This window comes from Tripterygium wilfordii, chromosome 1 (assembly GCF_013401445.1).
Source record: "Tripterygium wilfordii isolate XIE 37 chromosome 1, ASM1340144v1, whole genome shotgun sequence".
NCBI classification, from domain to species: domain Eukaryota; kingdom Viridiplantae; phylum Streptophyta; class Magnoliopsida; order Celastrales; family Celastraceae; genus Tripterygium; species Tripterygium wilfordii.
Genome location: NC_052232.1, coordinates 7,758,284 through 7,778,674, shown reverse-complemented (window position 1 = coordinate 7,778,674; position 20,391 = coordinate 7,758,284). Strand labels below are relative to the sequence as shown.

At 36.3% G+C, this 20,391-nt stretch overlaps 2 protein-coding genes across 2 annotated transcripts; both read left to right on the top strand.

The window, feature by feature from the left end:
• The first annotated feature begins 190 nt into the window (after positions 1-190).
• LOC119981714 (cellulose synthase A catalytic subunit 3 [UDP-forming]) lies at positions 191-8,808 on the top strand. Its single transcript, XM_038824845.1, has 15 exons — positions 191-362; positions 1,007-1,168; positions 1,371-1,566; positions 2,129-2,349; positions 2,438-2,552; positions 2,645-2,843; positions 3,600-3,866; positions 4,054-4,399; positions 4,497-4,634; positions 5,118-5,243; positions 5,361-5,573; positions 5,777-6,041; positions 6,206-6,408; positions 7,218-7,568; positions 7,914-8,808. The coding sequence occupies exons 2-15, from the start codon at positions 1,145-1,147 to the stop codon at positions 8,496-8,498; spliced, it is 3,249 nt and encodes a 1,082-aa protein (XP_038680773.1). The 5' UTR covers positions 191-362; positions 1,007-1,144; the 3' UTR covers positions 8,499-8,808.
• Positions 8,809-15,101: 6,293 nt separating this feature from the next.
• Positions 15,102-19,399, top strand: LOC119998703 (zinc finger CCCH domain-containing protein 30-like). The gene is made up of 2 exons (XM_038846079.1): positions 15,102-15,326; positions 16,649-19,399. The coding sequence occupies exon 2, from the start codon at positions 16,660-16,662 to the stop codon at positions 18,856-18,858; it is 2,199 nt and encodes a 732-aa protein (XP_038702007.1). The 5' UTR covers positions 15,102-15,326; positions 16,649-16,659; the 3' UTR covers positions 18,859-19,399.
• Positions 19,400-20,391: the final 992 nt, after the last annotated feature.

The following is a 20,391-nucleotide window of genomic DNA, read 5'->3' as shown; positions in this document are numbered from 1 at the left end:
CAAGAAATGATACGATTGGTCTGTGACCCTTCCTCTATTGTCCGTAACAAGTTAACAGCTCTCTAACTCTGTCGGTGGACTTCTCCGAGTCTAAGAGCTTCAGGTTACGTTGATCTGTCGCTTTCGTCTCTCGTAAGCCAACTCTCTCTATATACAGCTATTACACAGAAAAGAAAAGAAAAGACTGGTTGAGTTATTAAATATTTTTCTCTACACAGTATATATTTAGAGAGAGAGAGTGAGAGAAGGACGGAAGGGGAGAGAGCAGTTGGCTTGTATAGTTGTATTGCTGGTCTCCTCTACACGAGCTCAATCCGGTTATTCTCTTCGTCATCAATTCTATCGATCTTCGATTTAATTATGTGAGTCGATCTTCATTTTAGGATTTTTGTTTCTATTCTTGTGGTTTTGTTAGATCTGGTGGAAATTCGGTGTGATAGGTTCCATTTCCGTGAATTCTAGTCGTTTCGCTTGGAAATAAGAATGAATACCGGTTTTAGTACCTCGATTTCGCTTTTTAGAGTTTAGATCTTGCTTCAGTTACACTATCTGCAGTTGTGATTGGTAATCGAGAATGGGGAAATGTGAGAGGAAGTTACGAATTTTTGTTTGATGAATTTGATTTGAGGTTCTCGAATCTGTTGTTCTTCGCTACACTAAATTGATTTTGTAGCTGCAGAGTGTTGATTTGTTGTCAAAATCAGTCACATTTTAGCTGCAAGACAAGACCCGATTTTGGACTCTCTTCGGACAATCTGTTAATAATGTGTTCGATCATGTAGTTGATTGGTTGGATTTCTATGATTCTCTATTTGGCTATTTAAGTGAGTTTAGTGGAAGAGTTCCTTTGATTTGGTGCTAAATTTAATAAAATAAATTTTGATCCCTTTTTTATTTCCAAGGATTAGAGGATTAATTTGGAAAGTTCACGTCTTTGAGGTTATTTTTCCATCAGAAATTATAATGCTTGTTTGAGGAGTTGATCTAATTTGCATATGCTTTGCAGATATGGGCCTATAAAGGGGAAGAATAAGGAAAGTTAATTATTCAACATTTGACACAGTGACACATGCATCAATCTTGGTGAGACTGAGCATTCATCTCAATCCATTTCCAACATCTGTGCATAGGCAAGAAGTTGACAATGGAGTCAGAAGGAGAAACTGGGGTAAGTGTACAAGATTACACCCTTTAGTTTACAACTTGCAGTCTTGTTAATTAGGAAGCTGAAGAAAGATGACAAGCTAATATGTATTCATTCTTTACTTTTTTTGTTCTTTTGTTTTTGTTTCATCAGTTGCAACACTTCAATAATGAAAATTTATTTGCTGCATTATAAATCTTGCATGTTTTATTGCTGGATTTCTCAGGCAAAGCCCATGAGGAACCTGGGTGGTCAGGTCTGCCAGATCTGTGGAGATAATATTGGCAAAACTGTGGATGGTGATCCGTTTGTTGCTTGTGATGTTTGCGCATTTCCTGTTTGTCGCCCATGTTATGAGTACGAAAGGAAGGATGGAAATCAGTCTTGTCCACAATGCAAGACCAGATATAAGAGGCACAAAGGTTTGTTGAACATTGTTGTGTCACTGCAACTTGATGTTAGAAAACAAAGGAGATATATAGTTTTTAAAATTTATGCGGCATTTCATTTAGTGCATGCAAGTTTGTTAAGTTTACATGTAATTTGTGACTTTTTCTTGAAGTTCAACGTACAGATGACATGAATTGCATGATGATGGATTCTTAAGTCTCAACTTTCATAGAATGAAGTCATTGTTTTTTTCCTCTTACTGTTAATTCTTGTCATTTCTCTCCAACTTATTCTTATATGTGGGGTGGGTGGGGGGGGGGGGGCAAGCCCCTTAAGTAGCTCCTCACTATTAATCCTACGTCGCCTTCTCCCTCCCAGCACTAGTAATCCTCCATCTCCCTACTACCTATGCCTCTAACTTCGTACAATGACCTATATAACACAGCAAATATATCCAGCGCCCAATCATAGGTTTGTCTCTTCAATTGTATATCCCAAAATTTCGCCTGATGATAGTTGATTGAGCTATTTCTTCTTTTCAACTAATTTGATTAATCCCAAAACTCTTCTAACTCTTATGCTTGTTTGGTACAGGTAGCCCTGCCATTCTTGGCGACAGGGAAGAGGATGGTGACGCTGATGATGGTGCTAGTGATTTCAATTATTCCTCAGAAAATCAGAGCCAGAAGCAGAAGATTGCTGAGCGTATGTTGAGCTGGCATATGACATATGGACGAGGGGAGGATGTTGGAGCTCGTAACTATGATAAGGAGGTTTCTCATAATGATATTCCTCTGCTCACCAATGGCCAGGAGGTAGATCAATCTTCTTCTTGCTTGCTGTTGTTCATTTTGGCATTAGATTCAAATTGGAAATAATTTTATGGTCACTGATAATCATTAGGTTTCTGGAGAATTATCTGCTGCGTCTCCTGAACGCCTTTCTATGGCTTCTCCTGGTGGTGTAGGGGGGAAGCGTGTCCAATCTCTTTCCTACTCAGCTGATGTTAATCAATCACGTATGTGTGTTTTGTATATCAATTTTTTCCCAATATTTACGTGCTTCGATGCTGTATTGATTCTTTGTTTTTTATGATGTTCCTTCGCACAGCTAATATCAGAGTTGTGGATCCAGTAAGAGAGTTTGGTTCTCCGGGACTTGGTAATGTGGCCTGGAAAGAGAGAGTTGATGGCTGGAAGATGAAGCAGGAGAAGAATGTTGTTCCAATGAGCACTGACCATGCTACTTCTGAGAGGGGTGGCGGCGATATTGATGCAAGCACTGATGTGCTTGTGGATGACTCTTTGTTGTGAGTTTCTGAGATTTCCTTGTTATACATTTTCGTTTATGTGATCATCTAGTTCGCTTTTGTTATTTATAACTCTTGCTTAGCAAGTTGACAATTGAATGCACTATCCTTTTGGGAATCCACTTTTAGGCTTTTTCAAAACTCTCGATACAAACAATCCTCTTCTAAGAACATCTCCAGTAGTGTCTCTATCCTTATGCCTACTCTGATGTGTTAAAAGTAATATAAGGAATTGTTTTTAACCTTGTTCACCAAATGGATTCTCTTATTAATTCTCTATATGATTGAAATGTTCCATTTAAAATCGTAAAAGTAGGGGGGGGGGAGAGAGAATCAAATAGTACTAAAGTTGGGGAGAGAATGTTAAAAATACAAAAGGTATGAGAGAGTGTGTTAAATATGACAAAAAATAAGTGAGAGGGTGTTAAATATTACTCATTTAATATGTAGGAAACGACTTTTTCATTCCTTACTTTTAAGGAATATAAATGAATGTGAGGAATGAGATGGGGAAGGGGAATGAGGATAGAGAATCTATTGGGTGGCTATACTCCCTATATTTAGGGATAGCAAACGGGATAGGGACACCACTGGAGATGCTCTAATAATGTATGAGATTTGTGGTTGGCAGTGTTGTGAGCTTATTTCTTCTCTCAATTAATTTTTTTTCATTTTGGTGTTCCTTCTCATAAAGAAATTTCAAGTTTCAGCCCAGTGAGGAACTGGTTCTCAACACTTTTCTTCTCTCTATTGCAGGAATGATGAAGCTCGGCAACCTCTCTCAAGGAAGGTTTCAATTCCGTCGTCCAGGATAAATCCTTATAGGATGGTCATTGTTCTGCGGCTTGTTATTCTCAGCATTTTCTTGCACTATCGAATAACTAACCCTGTGCCCAATGCATATGCTCTGTGGTTGATATCTGTGATATGTGAGATTTGGTTTGCTATATCTTGGATATTGGATCAGTTCCCTAAGTGGCTTCCTGTAAACCGTGAAACATATCTTGACAGGCTTGCTTTAAGGTATAATGCTTTTTTCTTGTCCTTCATTGTCAAGTGATTGAATCTTTGTGTTCGTTGCTGAGTCATTCCACTTGAAGAAGTACACATTTTCAATCTGCATCTCCTTGGTGCTTTAATAAAATTTCTTTCCATATTAATAAAGGCTGTATGCATTTTCAGAGGTTAACTCCTCATCTATTGCATACAGATATGATCGTGAAGGGGAACCATCACAATTAGCTGCTGTTGACATTTTTGTCAGTACTGTTGATCCGTTGAAGGAGCCTCCTCTTGTGACGGCTAATACTGTGCTTTCCATTCTTGCGGTTGACTACCCAGTTGATAAGGTTTCTTGCTATGTCTCTGATGATGGTGCTGCCATGTTGACATTTGAAGCTCTTTCTGAAACATCAGAGTTTGCTAGAAAATGGGTACCTTTCTGCAAGAAATATAACATTGAGCCTCGGGCTCCAGAATGGTACTTCACGCAAAAGATTGACTACTTAAAAGATAAAGTTCAACCATCATTTGTGAAAGATCGAAGAGCCATGAAGGTGAGAGTTGGTGCATAAAAGTAAATGTCTGCACTTAATTTTATTGTAACTGAATCTTTTTACTCACCCTTTTACCACCCTTTACCCTTGTAATCAGAGAGAATATGAAGAATTTAAGATTCGAATCAACGGGCTTGTTGCAAAGGCAACAAAAGTTCCTGAAGAAGGATGGATTATGCAAGATGGCACTCCATGGCCTGGGAATAACACCAGAGACCATCCAGGAATGATCCAGGTATCCAATTTTTGCACTTGTGGAAAATTTTATGGTAAACATCATTAGCATTGGCTCAGATTTGTGCTAATGTTATCTGCTATTATTATATTGTTCTTGGACCACTTCCCTATAAAAGCTCATAAAGATGTATGGGAAGCTAAATTTTGGTTTTTGTCACGGTATAGAATTTCGATAGGGTTATTCTGTGGTAAAGATCCCTATTTGTTATATATATATAAATAAATTATAGTTAATATTACCGTATATATGATTATAGAGTCCAAATGCAATTTCCATACAAATCACATAATTATATTTTTAACAAAAGACAAATTATTGACTACCGCCTCATGGCGCGACATATATCTCTATACATTTCAGCTTTTAATGAATGTATATAGATGTGGCTGCTATTCTTTCACTTGCTATGGACGACCTCTACTTAAAACTCTGGTATACTGGGTAGTGTATCACTAATACTGTTTAATTTTTCATTTGTAGGTTTTCTTAGGCCAAAGTGGAGGGCTTGATGCTGAGGGTAATGAGCTGCCTCGTTTAGTTTATGTTTCTCGTGAAAAACGCCCAGGATTCCAGCATCACAAGAAAGCCGGTGCTATGAATGCTCTTGTGAGTATTTTGTCATAAAAATAATATTATTTTTTCTTTCATGTAAAATTAGATTCTTCTTCCCTTCATATCCAGGATTTATTGGAGCCTCTGATGGTTAGTGTTTAATTTTCACAGGTTCGAGTCTCAGCAGTGCTTACTAATGGGCCTTTCATGTTGAATCTTGATTGTGATCACTACATTAACAACAGCAAGGCCTTGAGGGAAGCTATGTGCTTTCTAATGGATCCCAATCTTGGGAAACATGTTTGCTATGTTCAGTTCCCACAGAGATTTGATGGTATTGATAGGAATGATCGATATGCCAACCGAAATACTGTGTTCTTTGATGTGAGTTATTTCTCCTGTCATTGAGCAACCTGTTATTTCTCCATACATGATATTTTTGGATGTTCTTAATGTATTGTTTTGTTTCATACTCTCATTTGTGTCTAACGTTGTGATCGAATTAGCAGCAAATGACGTTTTCAAGAATTGCATTTTTTTTTGGTTTATCAGTCTTTTGACACAATTGCTTCTGTGCTGGTTTCCAGATTAACTTGAGAGGTTTGGATGGCATCCAAGGCCCTGTTTATGTGGGAACTGGATGTGTCTTCAATCGAACAGCTTTGTATGGTTATGAGCCACCTCTCAAACCCAAGCACAAGAAAGCCGGATTTTTCTCATCATTGTGTGGCGGTTCACGGAAGAAGGGTTCAAAGTCCAGTAAGAAGGGCTCTGATAAGAAGAAATCTGGCAAACATGTGGATCCCACAGTGCCAATTTTCAGTTTAGAGGATATAGAGGAGGGGGTGGAAGGTAAGCTTATTATATGATTTTCATTAGTAGAGGTGCTGGTTGAACACAACAAAGTGACATCAAGTTGGGCTTCTTACCAGTGATGCTTACATTGCTTTGGTCTTTTTTATTGTTAGATTCAATTAGGTGTGACTGATATAGAACTGTCCCATCTTTGAAATCAGGTGCTGGATTTGATGATGAGAAGTCTCTACTCATGTCTCAAATGAGCCTGGAGAAAAGATTTGGCCAGTCTGCTGTTTTTGTTGCCTCTACACTTATGGAGAACGGTGGTGTTCCACAATCAGCAACGCCAGAAACTCTTCTTAAGGAGGCTATTCATGTTATCAGTTGTGGGTACGAGGATAAAACAGATTGGGGTAGTGAGGTACATTGCATTATTTGTTCAATGTTATAACTTCCCTTCAAATTCTATTTTCTTCTTTTTACGTTTATTTTCCTTTTGGTTCTTCTGCATTCTCTCTGCTCTGAGGAAATTATTGCCAATGGAGTCATAAAAATTTTGGTCCCCTGTGGTGCTCTGCAATAAAATTTCTTTTCCACTAAAGCATAAATTTAATAATTAAATTTTCTTTGCACTTGATCTTGAAAATCATAGATCATCATTGGGGGGTGGTGTTGACATAGTAGCCTTGCTGAATAGGAGTATCGGTTGAAGTTTTGCACTATTGTTGAACATGTTGGGTTTTTTTATGGGCAGGTGAACGAAGTCCTTGTCTTGTCTCATTAACATCAATTACATCCATTATCAAATTAGGATAATACTTGGGTTCTTTAAGAGCTTAGAAGAACAAAGCAGTAGATTTCTTGAAACGTTTTCTTGTAGTTGAGAAATAAGAACGTGACAAAGATATGTAATGCTCAAATTTATTTATATTGCTTAGGAGCGTTTATATTCCGCCAGCAAACTTTTGTCTTCACGAAGCATTGACCACTTGAAAGTTGGAAAACATGATAGTATTTGCAGTTGATGATTGTCTTCTTTGAAGGAGATTTTTTTTCTTGGTTGTGTTTTCATGATTTATTTTTTCTTTTGCTTCCTTTTGGAAACCTGCCTTTGTTTTGCCTCCTACCCTAAGCCTCCCTGTCCCTCTATCCTAGCGCTTCTATTTTTCTTATACTTCTCACGGATCTTGTTCTCTTGGACGAGTGTTAGCATTCTCTTTTTATTTGCAGATTGGATGGATCTATGGTTCTGTTACTGAAGATATTCTTACTGGATTTAAGATGCATGCTCGTGGGTGGAGGTCAATTTATTGCATGCCCAAACGGCCAGCCTTCAAAGGATCTGCTCCTATTAATCTTTCTGATCGTCTAAACCAAGTGCTTCGATGGGCTCTAGGCTCTGTTGAAATTCTTCTTAGTCGGCACTGTCCCATCTGGTATGGTTATGGTGGTAGGCTGAAGTGGCTTGAAAGGTTTGCATATGTGAACACCACCATCTATCCAATCACTGCCATTCCCCTTCTTATGTATTGCACACTGCCTGCTATTTGTCTGCTCACAAACAAGTTCATTATTCCTCAGGTTTGATCTTTATCTTAAATCATTATTTATCTTAAGTCGTTACTTCATTTGGCAATCAGCAGCTATGATATCCATGCCATTGAAGATTACAGCTTTTACCATGTCATGCTATATGGGAATATTAACTTTCTTTGTAGATCTTAGTGGTAAGGATTTGCGTACCTGGATAATGTTACCAACTAGCATGACATGTTTTAAGAGAAGTAATTTGCTGGAACTGTAGAGGCTTGCCTTCCGAGATCTGATTCCCTTTACCTCAGGGATATGTGGATGTTAGGTGCTAAGAATAATAAATATATTTTTTCCACTTGGCCCCTAATTTTTTTTGTTTGGCCCTTGCTGCAGATTAGTAACATTGCGAGCATATGGTTTCTTGCTCTCTTCCTTTCCATCTTTGCTACCGGTATTTTGGAGATGAGATGGAGTGGTGTTGGAATTGATGAGTGGTGGAGAAATGAACAGTTTTGGGTTATTGGTGGTGTCTCAGCCCATCTTTTTGCCGTTTTCCAAGGCCTGTTGAAAGTACTTGCTGGAATTGACACCAACTTTACTGTCACCTCCAAGGCATCAGATGAAGATGGAGATTTTACCGAACTTTACATGTTCAAATGGACAACACTGCTCATCCCACCAACAACTCTCCTCATTGTAAACTTGGTTGGTGTTGTTGCGGGGACGTCCTATGCAATCAACAGCGGTTATCAATCCTGGGGTCCTCTCTTTGGCAAGTTATTCTTTGCATTCTGGGTGATTGTCCATCTTTATCCTTTCCTCAAAGGTCTGATGGGTCGTCAGAACCGAACACCGACAATTGTCGTCGTGTGGTCCATTCTCCTTGCTTCCATCTTCTCCTTGTTATGGGTAAGGGTTGATCCATTCACCACTAGAGTCACTGGTCCAGATGTGCAGCAATGTGGAATCAACTGTTAATACGTGCGAAAGACTGAAAACTGGTGGTCGATATAATGCTTTTGGTTTATTTATGTTTTGCCCGAATGATAAGACTTGGAAGGCTGTGCAGTTCACTCGTATTTTTTTTGGTCCACTGGTATGCTGGGGAACTTTAATGTGCAGATTATAGATGGTGGCAGAATTGTTTTATTTGTTACAGGGACTTTCCATGAATTTCCCAGTGATTACTCAATGACTTCTTTTCTTAGAGGATCTACGAATCAAATGATATTTTTGTTCCAATTTTTGCCTCTTCCTCCTTTGAATGAAGCTTTTCCGTAACATAACAGTTTACTTTGAATTCCTATTAGTATTGCTGATGCACGTTGGATGCTAGAAGTAGAAATATAAGAAATTAGAGAACATGTAGAGCCTCCTTTTCCTCATTTTTGTTGCCATATATGCTCCTTGTTTGGTGAAAGGCGTGGTTCGGAATATATTTTTTCGTCAAGCAATTCTGATCTTATGCTTGTTTTGGTCGCAAGCTTTTAAGAAAACAACATATTGGTGAATGAATGTGGGAGAATGTTGTTGTTCCTTTATTCTCTCATTGTTAAAGTTGCCCCAGTTAGGCCTTTGAAGATCTTCAGTCCTAAAAATCCTTGCAGAATTACGAACACCACGATGAGAGAAAGATAGACGGCCTAATGTTTATTATAGTGGTGGGAAAATTCTGTTATGTCTAGATGATCGAATTTGTTCCACTTGGATTTAATCAAGTTTCGACATAAGTTATATATTCGAAATCTGAGTCTAAACACAAAATTTTCGTTAGGTTAAAAATCGGATTTGGATCTAAACACATAAATCTTGCTTAGACATTAACCCGGATTAGGTTATTGTTTGATTTATATGTTCGAAATTAAACTAATTTGGGTTTATCAATTAAGTACGTTATTTGTTGTTTGAAGTAAATATTTGTTGTTGTCCGATCTGAAACAGATCCAAAATTGATTTTGTTTCCCACCCAGTGCACATACGTTATGGTAGTGGTAGGAACAAGGAAGCATGCGTGATGGTGGAAGTTTGAAGGGATTCTTTTTTTATTAATATGAATATATGATGATAGAAAAGAGTCTGGGTCAAATCCTTGCATGTGTAAGTTTTGACACACTCACGGGCTAAATTGTTGAATCGAAGTGGGGACCACGTTTGACAAAATCACATTGACGAAACATCAATCTTCTCAAATTATATATTGTCGTCAATCTCAAAAAAGAAGAGGAAATGAAATGAAAGAAAGATGAAATGAAATTGATTTTAAGCCTAATGAAAATAAACTCTAATTCCTAAAACAGGTAGTGGACTGGAATTAGCTGCGAATGGATCTTTTCAACGGATACGAGTCATACGACCAACAATTTGATATATACCTTAAGTAGGTTTTAGGTATCGCGCTAAGCTTGGTAACTTTTGAAATGGGAGAGCGAGATTCAAACCCTAATAATTAGGGTGATACATACTATCTTTATCACTTCAATTAATAATTCGAGTATGCGAAGCTTGGTAACTTGGGATGGAAATAGATACTTTAGGTGGTTAGTACTATTCTTTACCATCCTCGGTTGGTGGTTAATGAGAGAATATCAGCCTTTGTTATCGTATAGGATAATATAATATTGATATCTATTATATAAATTAATTATTGTATAAGTTCATGCATAATTTAATATTATCTAATGTTTGAAAACAATATGGTATTATAATATACAAATTCTTATACAATACATTGTTTGGTTTGTTATTAAACAAAATGATAGTATAAAATATGTGTTAATATGTTTGAACAATCCCAGGCTATATTAAAACAATTATTATTTCTCATCAAGCCAACAACAAAATAAATTAGATTTAAGAGTAATCGCTAAACTAACATTCACCGGCGTCGAGAGATACAAAGACACGAAACTGCAAAAGCATTCTAACTGGAGGCACTTTCACTCTCGGTATATAAAGTGACAAGTGGCTAGATTTTTTTTTGATAGGATTCGGGGTGTTTTTTGTCCTTCTTCATGATACATCTTATCATAAATGTTCCATATAAAATTTTTTAAAAAAACAGTTGGAGGTGTTTTTATATTTTATGACATGCAACGTATAAAAGTCACATTATGCATAAAATTATACTATCACAAGTTTCTTAAAAACCCTCGAAAAGCTTGATTAATAGATAATTTATGCTATACAGAGCCTTGTTCTCTACTCCAAACGGAGCCTAATTGTTGAGAATTGTCATTTCTTGAATTTTTTGAAAGATGATAAGGGGCTAAAATTCACTGGTGCCGGGGGTCTGTTGTAATTTGTTTTACAATAGACCCCACTTTAATAAATATAAATCACTAAAGATTTTTTTTAAATAAAATAAAGTTATAATGAGTTTTGATCGTGTTTATGAGTCTAACGGTATTTTTTTTATCCCAAACAAAAATCAAATTCATTACAAAATAGACATAGGATGTTTAGGATCTATATTCAACGGTTCACAATTTTCATATCTTTTTCATGTTCGGTTTGATTTTTGTTTGGGACAAAAAATACCATTAGACATGTAATCCCGATCAAAATATATCCATAATTTTTAAAAATAAAAAATAAATTTTTATAATGGCCTTAGAGCCATTACAACGGGACCTACTATAAAGGTCCCAGCCACCCAAAATTCACAGGCATCAAAATCACTGGACATGCAAATTAGAAAAAAAATTGATAATTTTTCAATGTCTACTCTGAAAATTCTTAATCTTTTATTATTAGGTTGTTCTACATTTCAATAAAATTCCAATCAGGACATGTTCATTTATTAGTTATTTTCATTATTTTGTTTTTACATGCAAAAAAGTAGCATATATGCTATTTAAAATTGTTTCTTGAACTAAAACTAAGTTATTATTCTCATGATTTTCAATTATTTATTTCTTTACACATATTCAACACAATAAAGTAAATAAAACTCAAATTACCAACGAGAGGTGGCTCGGTTGACAATTGATAGGGTTAGATATATGTGTGCCCAAGGTTTGATTTCAATGATAATCATATTTTTTTAGTGGTATTTAAAAAAAAACTCAAAATGAATTTTTCTTGAATATTCATCAAACGACACGTGGCAATCATTGTGTCACCTCTTAGGTCTGGTCGTGCAAGTGTACGGTCGGATGATTGGTGACATAGGACTAAACAAAAGTTAGATAGTGGAATCATGGATGGACCACAATTGAGATTGGTTCCATTAGAGGGAGCCAATATGCCAAAATGAAATTGTTTGTTTGTGTCTCAATCACTCTCTAATGACCCATTTAGTAGTTTTCAAGAATGGGATTGCAAATTGGGTGTTGTTTGGTAATCACAATCACTTAGCTTTCTCTCCAAGGTAGTTGAGGTAGAGTTGTCAAACAAACCCTAATGAGCTAGAATTTTGGGTCCTTCAATTGTCATCCTATCATTTGTAGTATATGGTGTCTAATTGGATGTGTGGACATGTGTTGCTTTCAAGCCTACTTTATCTAAGATTGAAAATGAATGCTTGTGATTGTGAGAGGAGGGGAATCCAAACAAAAACCTTAGAATGATTTGTTTGGTTGTGTAATTATCAGAAATACATACCCCAAACAATCAATTATATGTACAATTACATTCCCAATGACCTTCTCTACCTGAAAAAACCAGAGATACCCAAGAGCCAAGTGATTATCATAATTCCTACTCCAGAACCCATTTTCTACACTCTACATCTTGGAATCTTTTACAGTCCCACACCCAAAACTTAATTACACCAAGAGATGAACCACAAAATTTCCTCCACTTTGCTCTCTCTCTCTCACTCAATAGGAACTTATTTTACAACACTAGAAAACGCTTCTATTTATAATAAAAAAAACTGCAGGGTCGAAATCCATCCGGACGGATAGTCCTTCAGACGTATTTTACAACATACTCGTCCGGACCTAACCGGACAAATCTTCATCCAAACATCCAGTAAAGCCCCTTTGTCATCGACGCATCTGACTCGTCCCGACGGCTAAACCCCCGGTCCCAATGACACCTTTAGAAACAATATTCCAGCCACAAATCTTGACTCCACAAACAATCTGTACCGATTCCAAATTTCTTGATCTCTAAGAAAGAGACTTGGCTAAGTAAAAATATTTTGTAGTTAAATTATAAGAGAAATATTATATGAAATAAATAATTAAATTGTAGAAACATTGAACATCTGGTCCATTAACTCAGTTGATTACTGGTTAAAGACTTAAAGCACCCTCCTAATTTTTTTTGTTTTTTTTGATTTTCCTAAACTTCGTCAATTTCCACCAATAAAATTATCAAGAGGAAAAAAAAGTAACCATAGTCATCAGGCAATTGAATTGGACCCTCAGCTTGAATTCTTAACAATAAAAAATCACATTTCAATCTTTTTATCATGGGATAAGTATCACAGAGACCCTCAAACTTATCAAAAAGAGTCGATTTAGCCATTAAACTTTTTTTCGTGGCAAATGAGCCCCTCGACTTCAATTGATGGTTCAAACAAGCCCTTCCAACACTATTCCATCTAAACGTTGTTGACATGTCTGTTAAGTGTTGAGGTGTAATTTTTTATTTTTAAATGAAATTCCACTTGTACAATAGCCAATAAAAACATGCCATGTGTCAGAATTAATTTAAATATATTTAGTCAGTTTAATTAGATTCAATAGTTGTTGACTTATTATTTGGGGTTCTGCAAAGCCCTTAAAGTATTTGTGATGGGTCAATTAAGCCCTAATCGAATTTGGGTTTTCTAATAATTATACAATTTCATTTTATTTTTTTATCAAATTTCATGTCAAAAAGTCCCCATATTACTCATATTTAAGAAATTAAATGACACAACAGAAAATGGTCTCCAAGTCAACAATTTTTAATGGACCATGGATGGAATGACATACATGAGCCATCAGTTGAAGTCAAAGGGCTCATTTGACACACAAAAAAATTTATGGGCTAAATTGACTATTTTTGATAAGTTTGAGGGTCTCTATGATACTTATCCCTTTTATCATCAATGCGAAAAAAAGTCAAACTATACTGAGGTAAAAGTAATAACAAGAATGAAGAAAAATATGGATATAGCTCAATAATTACATTTATTTTCTATAATTGTAAGGGTGGAAAATAATTGACCTAGATATATATTTATAAACATCAAAAATAATAATATTATTAGGAGTATTCAAATGGGTTGGTGGTTCAATTTTAGTAAAGCTAAAAAATTGTGGTTCCAACAAAATTAAAACTGAACCAAACCAAATATAGTGATTGGAAGATAGGAGTTCTGATACGGTAATTTTGGTGAGTTTTGTTTGTTTCTCCGTGGTTTTTTATTAGTGGCCTTTGGCAAGTTAGGGTTTTGAAAATTTGTGATGGATAATTAGGTTCATTGATTATATAATACTTATATTGTTATAGAATGAAATTTGTTGTATAGTTACCAAAAAAAAAGGTTATTTGTTGTATATAAATAAATATTTATATTAAATTATTAAGTGTAATTTATTTTCGATTTTCTATTTTGAAACAATTTTTTTTTTTAAAACCAAACTGAAAATCGAATTTATCAGAATTCTAAAACTGAACCTAAACCGAAAAATAAAAACCAAATTAAAATTTTCAATTCGATTTTCGATTCCAATTTTATTTTGAATACCCCTAAATATAAAGTATAACAATGACAATGAGTATTCAAATTCTATATATAAAAGAGGAGGAGGGTATGTTAAATTGATAACCAGCATAAAAGATTTGTATAAAACAATAAACAATCGGATTTCAAATCTGTTCTAGTCTACGGGGGAAAAAGTCAAACTATACTGAGGTAACATTGTCACAAAAATAAAGAAAAATATGGATATAGCTCAATAATTACATTTATTTTCTATAACTGAAAATAATTGACTTGGTAATATATATATATATATATATATATATATATAAACATTAAAAGTAGAAATATAATATAATAAAGACATATAATATAAAAAAGACAATGAGTATTCGAATAAGATCAAGAAATTATGCATTTTTATTTTATGTTTGTTGTTTAGTTTGTTCGAATTTATTTCGAGACAGTGTTGTTCAGTGTTTGTTTTCTTTTCTTCTTGTTCTTGAGTTTTGATGCCTATTTTTTTGCTTCGGTTTGTAGTTTTCTAGATTGTTATCGCTACGTCAAGTGTAACGGTATGGTGTTATTTTGAAATGAATTGTCGGGACATAAATCTTTTTTTAAATTTTTTTTGAGATTGTTGTTATTAATGGACAATAGATTACCAAATCTTAAATATTATAAATGTGTGTAAATTAGACAATATCCAAAATCTTGTTAAGACTTGGTGTTGGCCTTATTTTGGTGCTCCATGCCTTTCCACCTGATTTGACTCAATCTTTAGCCAAAATTGACCACTGCCGTAACGTCCGTTCTCTCCTACTTTCTCACTGGCGGACCCCACACTCTATAAATAATAAGTCATTTTAATCTCATTTCACTCCATTTGGTGTGAATTTCAATGTCATTTCTTCCAATTTAAATTCCCAATTTCTCCTACATTTCATCTCAATTTCAGTGGGAAGCCTTACTCTCTCTTATGTTTTCTTCGTTTTGGTAGCATCAACGCTAATGGACGTTGAAGCTACTGTGCTGTGCTTCGTTTGTGGTTTTGATTTGGCTATGGAGGCTGTGTTGGGACCCTTGATCTTTTTCTCCTCAATCTTTGCGACCTAGATTTGTTGAGTTTCATTCTTCTAGCGTGGATTGAGATCTGTTAACAGTCGGTGAGTTTTACAATGTTTATTTGTTGATTTAGTTGCTTATGAATATTTTTTTTTATTAGAAAATTTGGAGTCTGATCAACTGATTCTTTTGGTTTCCTTTTTTGCTTTATCTGATTCTCGCCACTTGTTATCGGGTGTTTGTATAGAATTTTAGTTTTAAGTTCTTGTATGGATTTTAGTTTTTCTTCTAGCTGTTGATGAATGTGTTTTCTTTTAGTATTTTTCTCATATTTTCTGATTTGCTTGTTGGAATTTTCCAAATTTACAGCTAATTCTTATTCTGATTTTATTGATTTTTTACTGTGTTTAGTGATAAGTAGTTACAGATTCTCACGTCGGGTATTGCTTGAGCTTTCTGCTGATGGGTTACTGCTAGTATTTCATATCACTTCTTATTTGTGACAAGTTTCCAGAATTTGTTCTTTATCATACCCTGAGCATCTTGTGATGTTGATGTAATCGAGTTGATTTAGGTTCTTTTCAAATCTTTGATGAAATCCGGATTAGATTGGGCTCCGGTACCTTTTCTTTTCTTTTAATTTTCTTAAGCTTTGATTTTGGAAGTTGGGTTTTCAAAATTGTTCGTGTTATCACACATGGCATATGTATAAGTGATGAATCTGTTTTGTTAATTTTTGGATTATATTCTATTTTGATTATTTTATTCCTACTTTGGATTTTTTTTCCCTATTATGTTCTTAGTGATTTATAATTTTATACAACAACATTATTTTTTGTCATTTATGTGATTTTTGAATAAATGCTTCTCTTGACATAAGAATCTTCATTATGTTTTTGGACTGTTATTATGTGCTAATCTTCTCATTTGGATGATTATGAATGTGCAATTGATATATTATGCAACTCAAGCTAAGATTCAACTATTTATGCTTTTCTATATACTATGCTGTTTTGAATTTTTTTTGCACTATTTTGGATGATTTTTGCTCTAAAGATTGATAAAAACCTGTATAAATTGGCGATTCTTTAATTTTCATTACAAAAAGTTATTTGGGTATTTGTTGTCCTGAATAACTGTTTTTCCCATTTCTTCTTTTGCAAAAGATTTTAATTTGAGCTCAAATATTGATGAAGCTGTAATTTTATCTCTCTGTAATTCTATTATGCTTGATGATGCTTTAAGAGTTGCAGGTTTCTTGCATATATTTAGATCAGTATGTACTGCCTGTATTTTTTGTCTGAATCTCTGTTGTTTCAAAGGTTGTTATTTACCAATGCTTTGATACATACTATTATAAAGTGCGTCTCTTTTCTTGAGTTCTGATGATTCACTGACGTTTTCAATGTATTTGTCTTTTCAGCTTATTGAAGCATGTGTGGTGGTCCGGAGAGATCAAAATCATCATCTAGCACATCTCCATCTGCGGTTGAAGCCTCACCTAAATCTGACTCCAAAGACATGAATAATAGTACTGTTAAAAATGACAATAGGTTTTCTTGCATACTGGAACTTGCTGCTGACAATGATTTTGAAGGCTTCAAGCAGTCAATAGAGCAAGATCCGTCATTGATCAACGAATTTGGACCCTGGTATGGCCGCCAAAAGGGCTCTAAACAAATTGTTCTTGATCATAGAACTCCATTAATGGTTGCTGCCACTTATGGTAGTCTCGATGTTCTCCAGCTAATACTCTCTTACTCTGAGGCTGATGTAAATCTGAGTTGTGGCCGGGACAATACCACCTCACTTCATTGTGCTGCTTCTGGTGGATCCATCAACGCAGTTGATGCTGTTAAGCTGCTTATCACCGCCGGTGCTGATACAAGTTGTGTGGATGCAAATGGTCATCGTCCAGTTGATGTTATTTTGGTGCCTCCAAAACAACTATGCATGAAGGTTGGACTTGAGAAACTCCTCTCAGACAATGCTTCTGATTGTGCTATTGGAGGGTGCAATTTACGTGTTTCCATTAGCACCTCAAATTCTAGCTCTCCGACCCTTTCATTGTCGATGGAAAATGGGTCGCCACCTTCTCCTTCAGATCTTATATCTTCTCCGATCGCCATGAAATTCAACGACTTGCCTATTAGCTCTGCATCAGAGAAGAAAGAGTACCCTATTGATCCATCATTCCCTGACATCAAGAACAGCATCTATGCTACTGATGATTTCCGTATGTATTCTTTCAAGGTTCGCGCTTGTTCCCGTGCATATTCCCATGATTGGACTGAGTGCCCTTTTGTCCACCCTGGAGAAAATGCCCGCCGCCGAGACCCTCGGAAGTATCACTACAGCTGTGTTCCTTGCCCTGACTTTCGCAAAGGGGCTTGCAGGCGCAGAGACATGTGTGAATATGCCCATGGAGTGTTTGAGTGTTGGCTGCACCCTGCACAATATCGAACTCGACTCTGCAAGGATGGTACCAGTTGTAACAGAAGGGTGTGCTTCTTTGCGCACACAGCCGAGGAGCTTCGTCCCCTGTATGTATCTACCGGATCGGCTGTCCCTTCGCCACGGGCATTGGCCTCTGCTGCTAGCGTCATGGACATGGCTACTGCATTGAACCTTTTGCCTTGTTCCCCTGTCTCTGCCATGTCTCCTCCTCCATTTGCTCAATCCATGTCTCCATCAGCAAATGGCAATTCTCACCCATCCGGAGCATGGCCCCCACCAAATGTACCCACGCTTCATCTTCCTGGAAGCAACTTTCAATCCAGTCGCCTCAGATCTTCCCTTAGTGCCCGAGATATTCTTCCTCCTGATTTCAACATGTTATCCGATTATGAGGCTCAGCAACATATGCTAAATGACTTTAACTGTTTCTCACAGACCCGCAACAATGCTACGTCTGTCATTCGTTCTGGTTGGTCCAAAACGCTAACATCAAACCTTGAGGAGTTATTCTCCAGTGAAGTTTCTCCGTCTCCCAGATATGCTGATCAGGCTGCTGGTATTTTTTCCCCAACGCATAAGTCGGCTGTTCTTGGTCAGTTTCAACAGCAACAGACCTTGTTATCACCAATCAATACTAGTGTGTTCTCACCAAAGAATGCGGAGAACCCTCTGTTGCAGCCTTCATTTGGTGTTGGATCTCCTGGTAGGATGTCTCCTAGGAGTGTGGAGTCTATGTCTCCTATGGGATCTAGGCTTTCGGCATTTTCCCAGCGTGAGAAGCAGCAGCAACAGGTTCGCAGCCTAAGCTCAAGGGGTCTCGGATCGAACAACCCAGTCTCTGTTGGATCATCTGCAAATTCTTGGTCGAAATGGGACTCCCCAAATGGAAAAGTTGACTGGTCGGTCAATAAAAATGAGCTGGGTGTGTTAAAAAGGCCATCTTCCTTTGAGATTGGAAATGACGGCGAGGAGCCTGATCTGTCATGGGTCCAATCTCTAGTCAAGGAATCACCGCCTGAGATGATGAGAGAGAAGTTGGCGGTTCTGGGCAGTGCTGCACCACCATCTTCTGGTGAAGGTCTGAACCCTAGCTCTCTGATTGATTCTGTTGATAATGCTGTCATAGAATCTTGGCTTGAGCAGATGCAGATTGACCAGCAGCAGCTTGTAGTCTAGTGAAAGTGGATTTTTTTCATCATATCAAGAGAGGTGAAAATTTCCTGAGGTACATACTCTTTTTTTGTGGTTTTTTGTTCATGAGGAAGTGAATTCAAGAAGGTAAGCGCGTAAGTTTTGAAGAGGGTCATCAGAGGGTAAAGAACAAGTTGAAAAATTCAGGAAACTATTCAAATGTTTTTTTTACCATTTGTTGTCACAGAAGAATTCATCAAAGGGTGAAGAAACCTTCCTGGGCTATATCAAAGCTACTCAGTCCAAGTTTGGTTTTTTTAACTTGCTTTTAGGATCATTTTTTTACTGTGATTTCCTGAGCGAAGAAGAACGCTTCATGTTTCATTACAAATGAAACCAAAGAGCCTTTTATTTAGTCTCATTTTCTTCAACTTTACTTGCTAGATGTATTAACTGTGATTAAACAAAGGAATGTGCGGGGAGGGTTAATTTGCTATTCTAATGATGTATTCCATTTAAAAATGTTTTATTGTTGGGTTATTGGATGATGCAATACAGGATTAAATATATTATTTCAATACCTTTATTATTTTGTTTCCTAGAAATGGGTTTATTATTGTCTTCCCCGATCTTTCCCTATCATCAGCATGTCTCCTTTTGATTTCTATTTGGCCCCAAAATACGGATAAGATTTTTTTTTTTAATAAGGAATATGGATGAGGATTTGGTTTAGTAGGAAAAGGTCTTTTTGGATTTTTAAAATTATTTTCTGAGAAGATGGAAGGGGAGTAGGTATTTCCCCTAGATGAGATATGTGCAGGTGATGGTATTGAGACCTTTGTTTGATGCAAACAAGTTAACCCCTAAAAGAGTTGGTGGGTTTGCCTTCATTGAGATGAGAAAACTATTCTTGTGTCTTGAGATTGATGCCTGTGGCATGTGTGAGAGAGGTTTCAGGACCTTTTAGCCTTTGATGTTGGGTGTTGGGGACGAGGTTGCTTGTTTATGAAGTAATTGCTTTGATCAATCAAATGAATGGTGGTTTTGGTTCAATGGATCATGGGAAAGTGTTGCCATAAGTAAAGCATTTGAGTGGCTTAAAAAATTAATTAATTATGAGCAACTTTTCTTGTGAATTGGATTCAGTCATGTGAATTAGTCATGAGTTATCATTAGGTTAATCATAGTTAGTTATCATGTATATGGCTTCTATGTTGGAGATCCATCGTCAAGCTGTGCTTCCTCCTTTTTCCTAGGCGTGTGTGAGTTCAACCAAAAAAAAGTACGGTAACTTGGTTAGTATACAATGTTTCACAAGGCATTTCATTTTGCATGCTAAGAGCATTGACAACCAACCACCTTGGTGATTAGTTCGTGAATCTCTAGGGTCGAACAATATGAATTTGAGAGGTACTGTGTTCGATTATCGGTAAGAGCAATCGGGCTGACAAAGAAATTTCAAATTTTGGGAAGTATCATAATCATCATACAATAAGAACGATTTTTCAAAGGCCAAGCTTGTACGCTTATAAATAAAATGTTAACCCTAGTTTTGGGCAATGTTATTGCAACAACATA